The 13094-nt window shown below is 45.8% G+C and overlaps 1 protein-coding gene across 1 annotated transcript in view; it reads left to right on the top strand.

Annotated features, from left to right (window-relative positions):
• The window catches only part of VWF (von Willebrand factor), a 143793-nt gene that overhangs the window by 15847 nt on the left and 114852 nt on the right, over positions 1-13094 (top strand). The window contains 1 exon segment of the mRNA XM_049771928.1: positions 349-470. Within this exon segment, the coding sequence (XP_049627885.1) occupies positions 349-470 (122 nt within the window).

Raw genomic sequence — 13094 nt, 5'->3', positions numbered from 1 at the left:
AATCCCCTCTGGGACAGTTAGGGTGGTAGTGGCAGGAGTTGAGTGAGTTCAAATGGACTTCCTGGAAGAAGTGGCCTCGAAGCTGCCTCTTGAAGAATTCTGGGAGCAAATCAAGGCAATAAGGAATGGAGGATATTCTGCACCAAGAGGCAAATACAAGCATGGACAGGAGGGATTGGAAGGGCAGGTTCTTCAGGGTCTTTCATGTATGTCATCTTGCTCTCTTTGCCCTAATAAGTCATAATACCTAATAAGTAAATCTAATACAAGTGTGTTCACAGATCTTAAGTTCTACTCTGAAGTCCTGGCATAAGTGTGGCTTGACCTTCCTAAAACTGCACTCCACAGGGTTCCTGACCTCGGATCCTTATGATTTTGCCAACTCCTGGGCCATGAGCAGTGGAGAACGGTGCAGACGGACATCCCCTCCCCGTGGTCCATGCAATGTCTCCTCAGAAGAAGTGCAGAAGGTAGGTGCGATCCAGGAGATTGTTGATGGGTGGGATTTCTTGAGCTAAGATGGTCACAACAGTGGACCCACTTGTGAGAGTTCTGAATGTTTAGAGAGTTCCATGAGCTCTCTTCTCTCCTGAATCATCTGTGGCTAGGAAACCTTCCCCCAGTTTTTAGTATAACACCATGATTTACCTACCAAGTTGCTCATAATGCATTCATTTTAGGGATTAAATATACAAATCCCAATCCCACTACCAATGTGACCTTCCAGTATCCCCATTTTCCCACCCACTAGCATAGCCTACCTCCATGCAGGCACAAACAAATATACTTCATATTGTTTGTTACAACACAAAGGCAAATGGAATTCTAAAACCTTAGTTCCAGGAAGGTCAATTGGAAATGATTATTCTAGCTCTCCATGGTGTTACTAAAATCAGCGTCTAAAGATTTACTGGGCTGTGGTTGGTCCTTGTTGAGCCTTCTCTGTTACTGCTTAGGCTCCTTGAGATTGGTTTGACGATGCTGTGCTTTCCCATCAGATTTCCTGTAATACTAATGGATAGACAAATGAGATGGTGTGAAGACCAGGATTTATCGATTTGAAACAATTTTGGTGGCTTGGAAGTTGGAGAGTGTAGGTGTGATGTTTGAATGCTGTAGTTCTTGCAGAAAGGGAATCTTTCCCCCACTTTTCTGATAACTCATGGCTAGAATTCTATTAGTATTGTGGGTCACTAAGTCTAAGGATCTCGTGCAATGAGTAGGTCCATAAAGTACAATTTTATTTTATATTCCAGTCCCTGCTTGTTCCCTAACATTGGCCTCATTCCTTTCCACCTGTCGGAAGTGCTATCAACAGAAACCATTACTTTTCACCTGCTTAATTAGGGCTTGTTACCCAGCACATAGAGGAGGGGAAACAGAGCAGAGGGAGGGAGGGTAGCTGCCAGCTTCAACTTTTGTCTTCATTTTCTGTGGTTGGGGTAGCAAGCTAGCTCAAGCTTCTAAAAATGAGAAGTGCATTCTTGCAGTTCTGGAGTTTGGAAGTTATTCTTCATTTCCCTGGGGCCATGAATAAAGTGTATTCTGGGCTGTGCTCACATTGGAGATTCTCACGAATTTCCACCCTGACCTTACCTGGCTTTCAGCTTCCAGCTTCCGGTAGCTCAGACCATTCTAGGCTGATGTCTGCCGCCTTCCAGCCACAACTTTGTGCTTTCTACCTATATTGTGTGAGTTTTTGGTCTAGAACTCTGCATGGCTAGGTGTGGTCCAAAAAAGAATGTGGACTCTGTGATTCTTTGTTTTGGTTTGTTTTGGAGTCACACCCAGCAGTGCTCAGGCCTTACTCCTGGCTCAGCATTCAAGGATCACTACTGGCTTAGTGTACCATATGGAATGTTAAGGATCTAACAACTTGGGTTGGCTGCATACAAGGAAAGTGATTTACCTGCTGGATACTATTGTTTCGGCTCCTAGCTTTGTGATTCTTAAACTTCCTTTCAGCTCTTCTAAACAATGTGTGTATTTCTGTGGATTGGGCTAGAGAGATAGTATAGAACAGTTTCAATAAATATTTGATAAAGCAATGCTTGCATGCTGGATAGTACTATTTACCTAGAGATTGGGACCACCTTCCTAATAATATTCCTGAATCCTTTATTTCTAGTAATCTGATTTACCTAAATCTCTAAATCTGCATCTAAGCAGAGAAACTCTAACCCTCTCATAGTCTAGGAAAATCTCTCTGTCTCTCTGTCTCTCTCTCTGTCTCTCTCTGTCTCTGTCTCTCTGTCTCTGTCTCTCTGTCTCTCTCTTCTCTGTCTCTGTCTGTCTCTGTCTCTCTCTCTCTGTCTCTCTCTGTCTCTGTCTCTGTCTCTCTCTCTCTCTCTCCCTCACTCCCTCCTTCCCTCTCTCCAATTATTTAGCATGAGAAAACTTGGCTATTTGCTGGCTTCTCCTTCAGAGTCTTTTCCATTTTCATTGAACTAGTTTGCTCTCTGAAGTAAGAAGTATGTCAGATTCAGGAAAATATTCCGGAGGATGGAAAACATCGTTTCCAACTCATAAGCAAGAACCTTCTAAATGCTTTCCTCTCTTGGGTTTCCAGTGTTCTAATGGTGCTTGGTCTTCCGGTTTGTCCACAGACATCTGTGTCACTTGGCACATGGCCTGGTTCTGACATAGACCAAATCCTATCTGCCTCCCCTGAGAAAATGCAGGGGGGGAGCGGGGTGCAGCATGATTGAGGAGGTGCTTCCTCTTCCCCATGAGAGCTCTGAAATTGCTGAAACTTCCTTATTCTTAAGCAGGTCTTGTCCCTGGGCTTTAACAGAGGGTAAAGAGTTGAGTTTTGGGGTGAGGCCATTTACTTAGCATTGCTTCTCTGAGCTTCTGTTTCTGTATATGAAAAAAATGCAGAGGAACAGTAGCTGCTGTGTATCTTGTGCAGGGATGCGAGAATATAGTAGTGTCCATCCTGGAGGCCTCGATTGTGTAAGCCTTGCTATTATGGTGGTTTTATTTATTTTATATTTTTAGGTGAGGGGCATTGTCTGACAGTGGTCATTCCATGGATTATTCCTGGCTTTGTGCTCAGGAAATCATATCTGGCAGTGCTCAGAATTATGTGGTGCTTCGGATGAAATTTGAGCTTCCTGCATGCAAAATATGTGGAGCTATCTCTCTGGACCTATTATTTTTGTTATTGTTGTTTTTGTGTTTGGGCCACACCTGTTGACGCTCAGGGGTTACTCCTGGCTATGGGCTTAGAAATCGCTTCTGGCTTGGGGGACCATATGGGAGGCGGGGGGATCAAACCACGGTCCTTCCTAGGCTAGTGCTTGCAAGGAAGATGCCTTACCTCTAATGCCACCGCTCCAGACCCTGGACCTATTATTTTTTGTGTTTTTTGTTCTTTTGGCCATACCCCATACTCAGCAGTGCTCAAGGTTGACTTCTTCTGTACTCAGGAATTACTCCTGGTGGACTCAGGGGACCATGGAAGATTCCAGGGATTGCATCTGTTGTATGCAAGGCAACTTGCCTTACCCATTGTACTATCTCTCTGGCCCCTGGCCCTGGTGTTGTTGTTGTTGTTGTTCTTGCTGACTCCTGGAGCTGCTGGAGTGTCTTTACTTCGGGTCTGTGTGAGCAAGAGAAGCAGGTTGAGCACTCACAATACTTTATTCCCAGAATCTTCAATCCATTCTCTCATCCACAATACCCTCCAAGAAGATCCCCCCTTCCCCGGATAACTCCTTCCTTCTAGGAGAACAGGAAGACATCGACCCCCTTTTAAGTCCACACATTCATGGGGGTTCAGGGGCAGAGGTGAAATTAGTGGGGGAACTTTAGGCTTTGTTTTTCATGGCTCCCTCCTGCGGGAGGCCTTGATCATTTATTTCCTAAAGGACATTCTTGTGGGTGACTGTTTTTTCACTCTTTCCAGTCCTTCAGTGTCCTCCAAAGAGGTGTGATATTAAAGGGAGGAACCCCAGGTGTGCAGTGGAGGGGGGGCATGTGTGTACCTCTGACGTCTTTGAGGACCAGGGCTTTGTCTCCGTTTTATTTTGCAAACACTGATCACCCTAGTTAAGTGCCAGACAAATGTCGCCCCCACCCCCTCACAGCACAAAGCCCAGCTTACATTTATCCGCAAGAAGTGGGCGGTGAAGACAGGATTTGCAAAAACAGAGAACCTGATCCGAGGAGGCCGCCAGGAGGCAGAGGGAGACAGGGGCACATTTGTGTCCCTGAAACCAAAAGGGAGACTAGCATTGGGGTGGGGGGTGGAGAGAATCCTCGAGAAGCCTTGTTTGTCTCCCTGGGGTGCCTTTTGAAGGCTCCAGCTGCAATCTCACTACTCACTTTGTCCCCTGGGCTCCTAACGTCAGGCCTAACCAGTGTCTTGGGAGTACCTTCAGAAACTGGTTACCAAGTTCTTAGAGATGGGCCGGCCTCATAAGCTCACCAGTTTTCCCTAGGTGCCAAGGCTAGCAGCCCAGCATGGTTTCAGGTTGTTTACCAAGAGCAGAGGCCTGGCTTTGTTGCAGCCAATCAGGTCATGTTTGCACCCGACTAACACACTCTTATTGGCTGAATCTCTCAGGGAGCCCTCCCCTGGGAAGTGATTAATGTGGGCTTTGGAGTAGAGCTGGGTCCCATGGCTGCCCCTTCCACCCATTTCCCCCAATTTCACAAGTTGCCAGGTGGTGGCCCCAGGAGCCATGGATTGTGGCCTGGAGCATTCTGCGATTCTATGAGGGTGAACCCCTGATTGCCTTTCCTTGCAAGCCGCCAAAATCGATTCTCTCTGTTCTCTGAACTCTTTCTCAGTATCCTGGTGCCTTCTTGGTGGGAGCAAGGAAGTAGCCCTGAAGACCAGGTCCTATTACTTACACCCAGGGGATGAATGTTTTCTTGCTGTGCCAATAACACCCACTTCTCTGCTGGGACTGAGACTTCTTTGTTTGGTGGCTTGCAAATGTTCAGCACCCTCCCTTGACCTGCCCCCCTCCTCACATTTCAAACTGGGCAGGATGGCTGGGTTCTTTAAGGAGGTTTGCATGCAGATGAATAAAAGCCCCAAGTTGTACTTGCTTAATAATTGATGTCAATTTGCTTGTAATTCTACTGCACAAGGAACATTTTAGAAAGATCCTTTAGGCCATTAAAATTTTTTCTACATTTTTTTTTAAGTCTGAGGATTATGAGTTGAGTTGAAACCTTAGAAAGGCAGGCTGTCTCTCTGTCTTCCTGTTCTTCCCGCCCAGGTGAAGTCCATAGTTCCAGGAGGCATACCTGGCCATAGAGAGTTCTCATGGATTAGGAAAAGACTGCGTCCCCCTTTCTTTAGCTTGCTACGACCATTCAGTGGGAAATTGTCATCCTAAATTTTCAGACCCAATGCTTCGAAAAACAGCATTGAATGTGTGGGCCTGAGCATTAACCCTTCTGGCCCTTTTGACCAGCTATGGTTGAGAGTAGCCCCTGGGGTCCTCTGAGCACTTCTTGGGAATCTGCCTCAAATAAAACAAATGTTAGTAGAGTGCTTGTCTCTGTGAATGATGTCTACCATTTGCCTGGATTTTCCTGGGCTCTGTGGCTGTGCAGCTCCGCTTGGTGGTCACGAATCCAAATGTGTGTTTCTGGCCCCACCCCTAAGTGCTCTGGGGCTATTCCTGAGCATGCTCTGTGATGTTGAGGAAGCATATGTGCTCTTGGTGTGATGCTGGGGATTCTAATGGAGTTGGGGGTGGGATGTAACCCAAGTACAATCACTTTCATTCTTGTCTTTTTTTTTTCCCCTTTTGTAGTACTGGGGTTCAAACCCAGGATCTTGCATGTGCAAGCAAGTGTTCTACTACCGACCTACACTGATAGCCCTGATGTTTCACCTTTCCTCTTTTTACTTTTACTTTTATATTAGACGGTGGTTTACTAAGCTGCTCTTAGTAGAGTTTCATACATGAAACATCCTTGTACCCTGTGCTCCACCAGAATGTCACTTCCCTCCACCATTGTCTGAGTGTCTCTCTCCTCTCTCCCTGCAGAAACTTCCTACTAGAGACCAGCTCTCAATTTCTGTTGCCTTTGAGCAATTATTTCTTTTTTTCTTTTTTTTTAATTTTTTTTTTTTGAGCAATTATTTCTCTTGGTGGAAGCAAGGAGGTAGACCTGAAGACTGGGTATTATCACCTACACTCAGGGGATGAATATTTTCTTGGTAGGATTGTTCATAGCTCATCTGTCTTGAATGCCAAGCAGGCTGCCTCCTACTTCCAGTGTTGAGCCATCAATCCATCTCTGGCAGGTGTCAGGAAGAGAAGAAATTGATTTTTCTTAATATTTAGAACCTTTGGTGCATAAAGACTTGCAGTGGAAGGGAATTCTAGAAGCAATCTGGTCCAAAACCACGCCCCCCTGGCAGAGCACTCTTCAGAAGCTTGAAACAGGAGAGAACAATGGTATCGCCATCTTGATTTTGAGTCTAGTCTTGAAGGCATTAGACTTAGATCTTTCCTGTTGTTTTGAAGTGCTTAGCCCCATGCAGCACGTCCTCCTAGTTCACTGATAGTCTGTCTTTTTTCTCTGTTTCTTTTCTTTTCTTTTTGGTTTTGGTTTTGGTTTTGGGCCCCACCAGGCAATTCTAAGAAGTTACTTTTGGTTCTGCACTCTTCAATCAAACCTGGTGGTTCTCAGGGGACTATATGATGCTGATTAGAACACAGATCTGGCTCCTCTCCTTTCTTTTTATCCCTTCTCATCTGAAGCCAAAACTTTTCCTCCAGTGCCCATGTGAGCACTGGAGAAGACAAAACTTTTCAGTTTGAATTCTCCAGACCTTGTTCAAAAGTTTACATCTAGTTGTAGCACCTTTGCCCACTTGCCAGGGCCTCTGAATTTGGTGTTTCTCTGGTTATCGCGTCATTATTCCTCCTGTTCTTTGGGTCTCCATGGCTTCCTATTTTCTCCCTCTCTTCCCTGCTTTAAAACTGCATTTGTTCATCTGGAATTCTACTTCTCTCCCGGAAGCCATCTATCTGGCTGGCATTTGTAAACACTTTGAATAAACATAACACATTTCAGTCATGTAGAGAGGCACATTAAAATGCCCAGTCTGTGGGAGAATAATGCAATTTCCTCTTCATGTTCTCATGAAATATTGCCCCAGCCTCTTTTTATTCATAAAGTAACTCCCCAGCTCTCCCTACTGTTTCTGCTCATAGTTTCCCCAGAAGGGCCTAGAGAAGGTAACCAAGGCAAAGGATTTGGAAAAGCAGGCATAAATACTTGCAAAATTGGAGGTTTCCTAGCCAAGCTCACTTCTGATAATTCGACTTCCTCTCCCAGCCACTTCCTTTCATTGCAGCTGACTTCTGGGAAAAGGGAAGAGTTAAGTTACATTCACTTGCTTAGTAGAAGAGTTGGATTCCTAAGGAGATGATGATGTTTGAATAGTAAGTTACTCTCAAGCCCCTGGTCACCCAGACTCCCCAGAAGAGTTGGGGTTAAGTGATAGCGCTGGGTATGATCTGATCTGTTTTTTTCTGAAAGGGAACCCACCTTGTTCCACTGATGCCAGCTCAGAGTGGGGTTTAGTATCAGTGCACATGTTCTTATGAGTAGTCTCTCTTTCTCTCTCCCTCTCTCTCTCTGTTTTGTGCCACACCTGGTGATACTCAGGGGTTGATCCTGGCTTTGCACTCAGGAATTATTCCTGGCAGTGCTTGGGATGCCAGGGATTGAGCCTGAAACAACACTGTGCAAGTACCCTACCTGCTGTGCTGTCACTCCAGTCCCTTACTTCCCATCTTCTTCTCTGTTTATCTTTCTGAAAAGTACTTTCCTAGTCTTCCTGGAATCCTGTGGGCCAAGGAGGGAGAACTAATCTTGTGTGCCTTGCTGAGGATGAAATGCTTGGGGTATGGCATTGACTTTGCTTCCTGCCCTGTGGACCTGTGCAGTTCCTTTTCTGTCTTTTCCCTTTAATGTCACAGGGCTTTACACACTTGCATGCATCAACATCTTTTCTCATTGGTGCAAGTTCGTTGGTCTGATGCAGAAATAGAGGAGGCACATTATTAGTCCATGGGAGGAACATTATTAGCCAGAGGGACAGAATAACTTTGACCCGACAGAGACCCATTGCAAACATTTATCACAGCTACCTTTCTAATCCTTCCATCCCAAATCCAGTTCAATTAAATCTTTTCTAAGTATTTTTCTTCTTCCAGAAGAGGACTAGAAGGAACAAGAATCTGATAGTGCCTGTTAGTACATATTTGCCCAGATGTTTGGGCCAGGTGGTTTTGTATTCTTACTCAAGGAGAAATGGAACAATCAGGAAGAAAAGGGACACCCCTGACGCCATCTTGAGCCAGTGAATGACACCAAGATGGTGACCTAAATAGTGAATGATGTGGGAGCTGGGGTGGGATGGGGGAGTGGGACGGGGTTATTCTCTACTGAGAGCATGTGTGGTCCTATCTCGAAAGCTTGGGTAGATCCTAAATTGGCATTCACTGGTGTGTGTGTGTGTGTGTGTGTGTGTGTGTGCGCGCGCGCGCGCGCGCGCGCGCGCGTTGCGCTGGTGTTTAGAACTTTGTCCTGAAGCCAGTTGCTTTGTGCTCTAACCCTGAGCATAGCTCAGGCATCTCCTAGAAGAGCAGGGGTGAGTGATGAGAATGTTTTGGAGGGTGCTTGTGGATTCCTCAATTCTCCTAGCTCTGGGGATTTCTGAGACATACGTAATTCATCCTCTTTGTTATGAGTGTTAGCTGTGCCCCAACTACCCCAGGGAGAAGAATGTCCAGCTCTGCAAAAAGGCCAGTTTCCGGGGTCCTTGGGAGTCACAGCTTGGAATGTGGACAGGAATCCTAGCCTGCCGGAAGTTCTATATAGAATCGGCAACCTTCCAGGCCTGCCAGGCCCGCTGTCTTTTGAAGGCTGGCCATTGGGAAACTATGCCTGATGACTGGGGTGAATTCTTGAACCCACGACTTTGATCAGTCCAGGCTCCAGGAGTCTCCCCCACCACCTCCAGGGGCGCCCACCCAGGGCCTGGAAAGATCAGGACAGGGCTAAACAATCTTATACTTGATCTGAGTCCCTCCTTCCTTTGTCCCTGAAAACAGAGGAATGCTCACTGCTCCATTCTCCTTTGTTAGCTGTTTGGAAACAAACACAATAGAGAAACTTCAGATCTGGGGGTGCTGTTTTCTCTCCGCCTCTGGCCTGTCTCTGGGGAGAAGCACTGCTTTTCTCTGCTGCAGACTTGCACCTGCTGGGCCTCTCCTGGGAGAAGGTCTGGTCTTCCTTAATGAACTACAAATGTGATTAACATGAGCCACAATTGAGTCTGCATTATCTACCCAGGCAGAGTGAGGTCATAGATGGATGGAGCTGGGGCCTGAACTCCAGCTGCTGGGTCCACAGACCAGAGCTGCCAGGAGATAGATGTAGCTGATGCCGGGCACTGGTGCCAGGGAGATGCCGGAAGTGTGCAAATTAGCTGACCCTCGCTCTGTGTCTCTGCCAGAGGAGTGGAGGAGGAGCCCTTTATGAGCTGTTTGGCAAGGATTGATGGCAAGCCAATGATAAATGGTTACATAAGCACTTGCTGGCCTTTCTGGGTAATAACTTTTGTTCTGCAGCAAAGGATAGGCCTTGCAAGTTAGGAATGGGCTCTTTTGTGAGTGACTAGACTTTTCCATAATCATTGTTTACTCAACCTAAAAGTTTATTCTTCCCTCTTTGAAAAAAAAAAAAAACAAAAACTTGGCTGGGTGTTGAGGGTGGATGCCCAGAGCTCATACAGCATCCCATGTGTTGAAATTCTAGTTCTTTGCCTTTTGAGGTTTTTTATTATATAAAACAACCATGATTTTCAGCATTTTTGAGTCTTAGACATAGACTGTTCTAGGCACCAATCCCATCACCAGTGTCATCTTCCTTCTATCAGTGCTCTCAAATTTCCTTACCACCTTCTCCTGCTACTTTAATGGGCATGTTTAAAGTTTGGTTGATGTAGTTTAGGTCTCATGTTTTCAGTGCTGTTGAGTCTGTGGTTTGGATATAGAGCTTGACCACACCCCCATATTACTGATGTACTTGAGGCCCCTCTTCTCCTCTTCTCCTCTCAGTTTCTTTTCCTTCTCTGTCTTCCACCCTATACTCTAGGCTGCCCCTTAACTACATTGCATTTCCTCATCCAGTTGTTCTATATACTATAGATAAGTGAGATCAACTTGAATCTGTTTTTCTTCTTCTGATTTGCTTCACTCAGCCTGTTATCTTCCATTTCCATCCAGATGGCAGCAAATTGCATGATTCCTTCATTCCTTGCAGCTGCAGAGTGTTCTGTAGTATATTTCTCTACCACTTCTTCCTAATCCATTCATCTGTTGTGGATACCTAAGTTGATTCCCTATCTGATCTATTGTGTGTGCAGATGTTCTTTTGAATGAATGTTTTTATGTCCCCGGGGGAGATACTGAAAGGTGGATTCCGGGATCTTTCTGTCTGTTGTCTTCTGTGAGGTGTGTCTGCTTCATGACCATACACGTTATCAGGCATCTCAGCCTTATACCAGCTGTAGCAAGAGAAGGGACTAGCAGATGGGTATTCTTTCTTTTGGGGACTAGCAGAGAGATACCCTTTCTTTGGGGGGCACTCCTTGGGAATTGCACATGATCCTTTTGCTTATATCCTGCTGGGCAGAGCTTATGGCAGCTCCTAGTTTCCAAGGAGGCTGAGAAAGGGAATCTTTGGTCCAGTGACTGCATGCCAGAGGATACTTAAAGTCAGAAATCCCAGGTCTAAGAGGAAGAGGAGAGAGGCAAGAAGAGTTCAAGGGGCCGGGCGGTGGCGCTGGAGGTAAGGTGCCTGCCTTGCCTGCGCTAGCCTAGGACGGACCGCGGTTCGATCCCCCGGCGCCCCATATGGTCCCCCAAGAAGCCAGGAGCAACTTCTGAGCGCATAGCCAGAAGTAACCCCTGAGCGTCACAGGGTGTGGCCCAAAAACCAAAAAAAAAAAAAAAAAAAAAACAAAGGGCTGGGTATATTCTTCACATGTAAGAGGGAGTACTGGGATTGATTCCTACATTATATGATTCCTAGAGTAACGCTGGGAATGACTCCTGAACACTGAGCTGGGAGTCAGTCACCCACTCCCAGCACTGCCAGATATGGCTCCAGATCCAGTCTCAAACGAAAAAAAAATGTAGGAAGAAAAACATTACAGGATGGATGCAAACAATAAACAGGTCCTTAAAGTGGAAATATTTTTTTTTAACAATCTAGATTTGAAAAAAAAAAAAAAAAGCATTCTCAGCCACTTTGTCCCAATAAATATTTATATTACTAGAGCAGAGGTGATGCCTCGAAGTGTTGAGGGGCATGACTTGCACGTGGGAGCCCTGAATTCTATCCCTAGTAAATCATAGTCCCACAACTACTACCAGTGTGACCCCTCCCCCCCCAAAAAAAACCAGTAAAATAAAATGGGAGGACATGCTGGGCATCTTTTGGGAGGGGGGCAGAAACACATCTGGCGATGCTCAGGGCTTACACCCAACTCTGCACTTAGGGTCATTCCTGGTAGTGTTTGGAAGTCATTATGGATAGCTGGGGATCAAATACAGCTGGCAGGCATCATACCCGCTGTACCATCTCTCCAGCTCCTGGCATCTATTTTTAATATTTCCACACACTCTGCTTCTTACAGAGGTAATAAAGATCCAGAGAGTTGAGATGAATTAGTTTATTATTATTATTATTATTATTATTATTTGTTTGTTTTGAGGCCATTCCTGGCAATGCTTAAAGGTTACTCCTGGGCAGACCATATGTAGTGCCAGGGAACGAACCCAGGTTGGCTGCGTTCAAGGCAAGAAAGCACCCTACCCATTGTGCTATGAGATAATTTTTTTAGAGCTAGGCCCTTTGGGGCTTCCACTTGCTTGTGTTTCCCAAACCTTTGCAATATCTTTTGTCCAACAAGGTCTTCTAGCTGAAAGTCAGGATAGGAACTGGGGGGTATGAGGTGCATCTCGGTGTGCAGTATCATGGGAAGTAGAATGTGTGGTCTGCAAGAACAAAGTGGGGTTGGGGATTGTTGACATGCTTGTGGATCCTTTAGTCTCAAGACATCAGGTTGCCAAAGAGATTTTGTCTCTTCGGTGATGATCATTGACACGGACCATCTTTTTTTTTTTTTTTTTTTTGGTTTTTGGGCCACACCCAGCAGTGCTCAGGGGTTACTCCTGGCTATCTGCTCAGAAATAGCTTCTGGCAGGCACGGGGGACCATATGGGACACCGGGATTCGAACCAACCACCTTTGGTCCTGGATTGGCTGCTTGCAAGGCAAACGCCACTGTGCTATCTCTCCGGGCCCGACACGGACCATCTTAAACTATTTCATGAAAGCATTTAACACATATTAGTGCATTTCAGAGACCAGCCCATTCCAGTGACCTTTTTGTTGAACAAGTAACTTTGAATTAAAAAAATCTCCAGGGCCCTGAGAGATAGCACAGCGGTGTTTGCCTTGCAAGTAGCTGATCCAGGACCAAAGGTGGTTGGTTCGAATCCCGGTGTCCCATATGGTCCCCCGTGCCTGCCAGGAGCTATTTCTGAGCAGACAGCCAGGAGTAACCCCTGAGCACCGCCGGGTGTGGCCCAAAAACTAAACAAACAAAAAAAAATCTCCAGCAAAGCATGGCATCATTTCCAGTCTTTGCAAATCTCCTTACTTCACTTAAGAGAAATCATTTGGCATCTCCCTTTCTACCCTCAGGCTCATTGTGATATCACTATCCATAGTAGCCTTTGGAAAATTCCACTGAAAACTTGTGAAAGAGAGGGTGCGATAGGGAAAATAGATCTTAACCATAGTATGAAAAATATTTTTGACCTCAGGGTTCCTGGATAGTCTTGGGAGTGTGTGTGTGTGTGTGTGTGTGTGTGTGTGTGTGTGTGTGCATGTGCGTGAGTATATGTGATCTTCAGGCATTGCTACAGCAACAACGCAACTAAAAGTAGTGATCCCTGAGTGCAGAGCCAGGAGTCAGCCTTGAGAGCCTGCTGATGTGGCCCTAAAACCAAATCAAAACGAACAGAACGTACCTT

The sequence above is a fragment of the Suncus etruscus genome, chromosome 4 (genome assembly GCF_024139225.1).
Source record: "Suncus etruscus isolate mSunEtr1 chromosome 4, mSunEtr1.pri.cur, whole genome shotgun sequence".
NCBI lineage: Eukaryota > Metazoa > Chordata > Mammalia > Eulipotyphla > Soricidae > Suncus > Suncus etruscus.
This window is presented reverse-complemented; position numbering and strand designations above follow the sequence as displayed.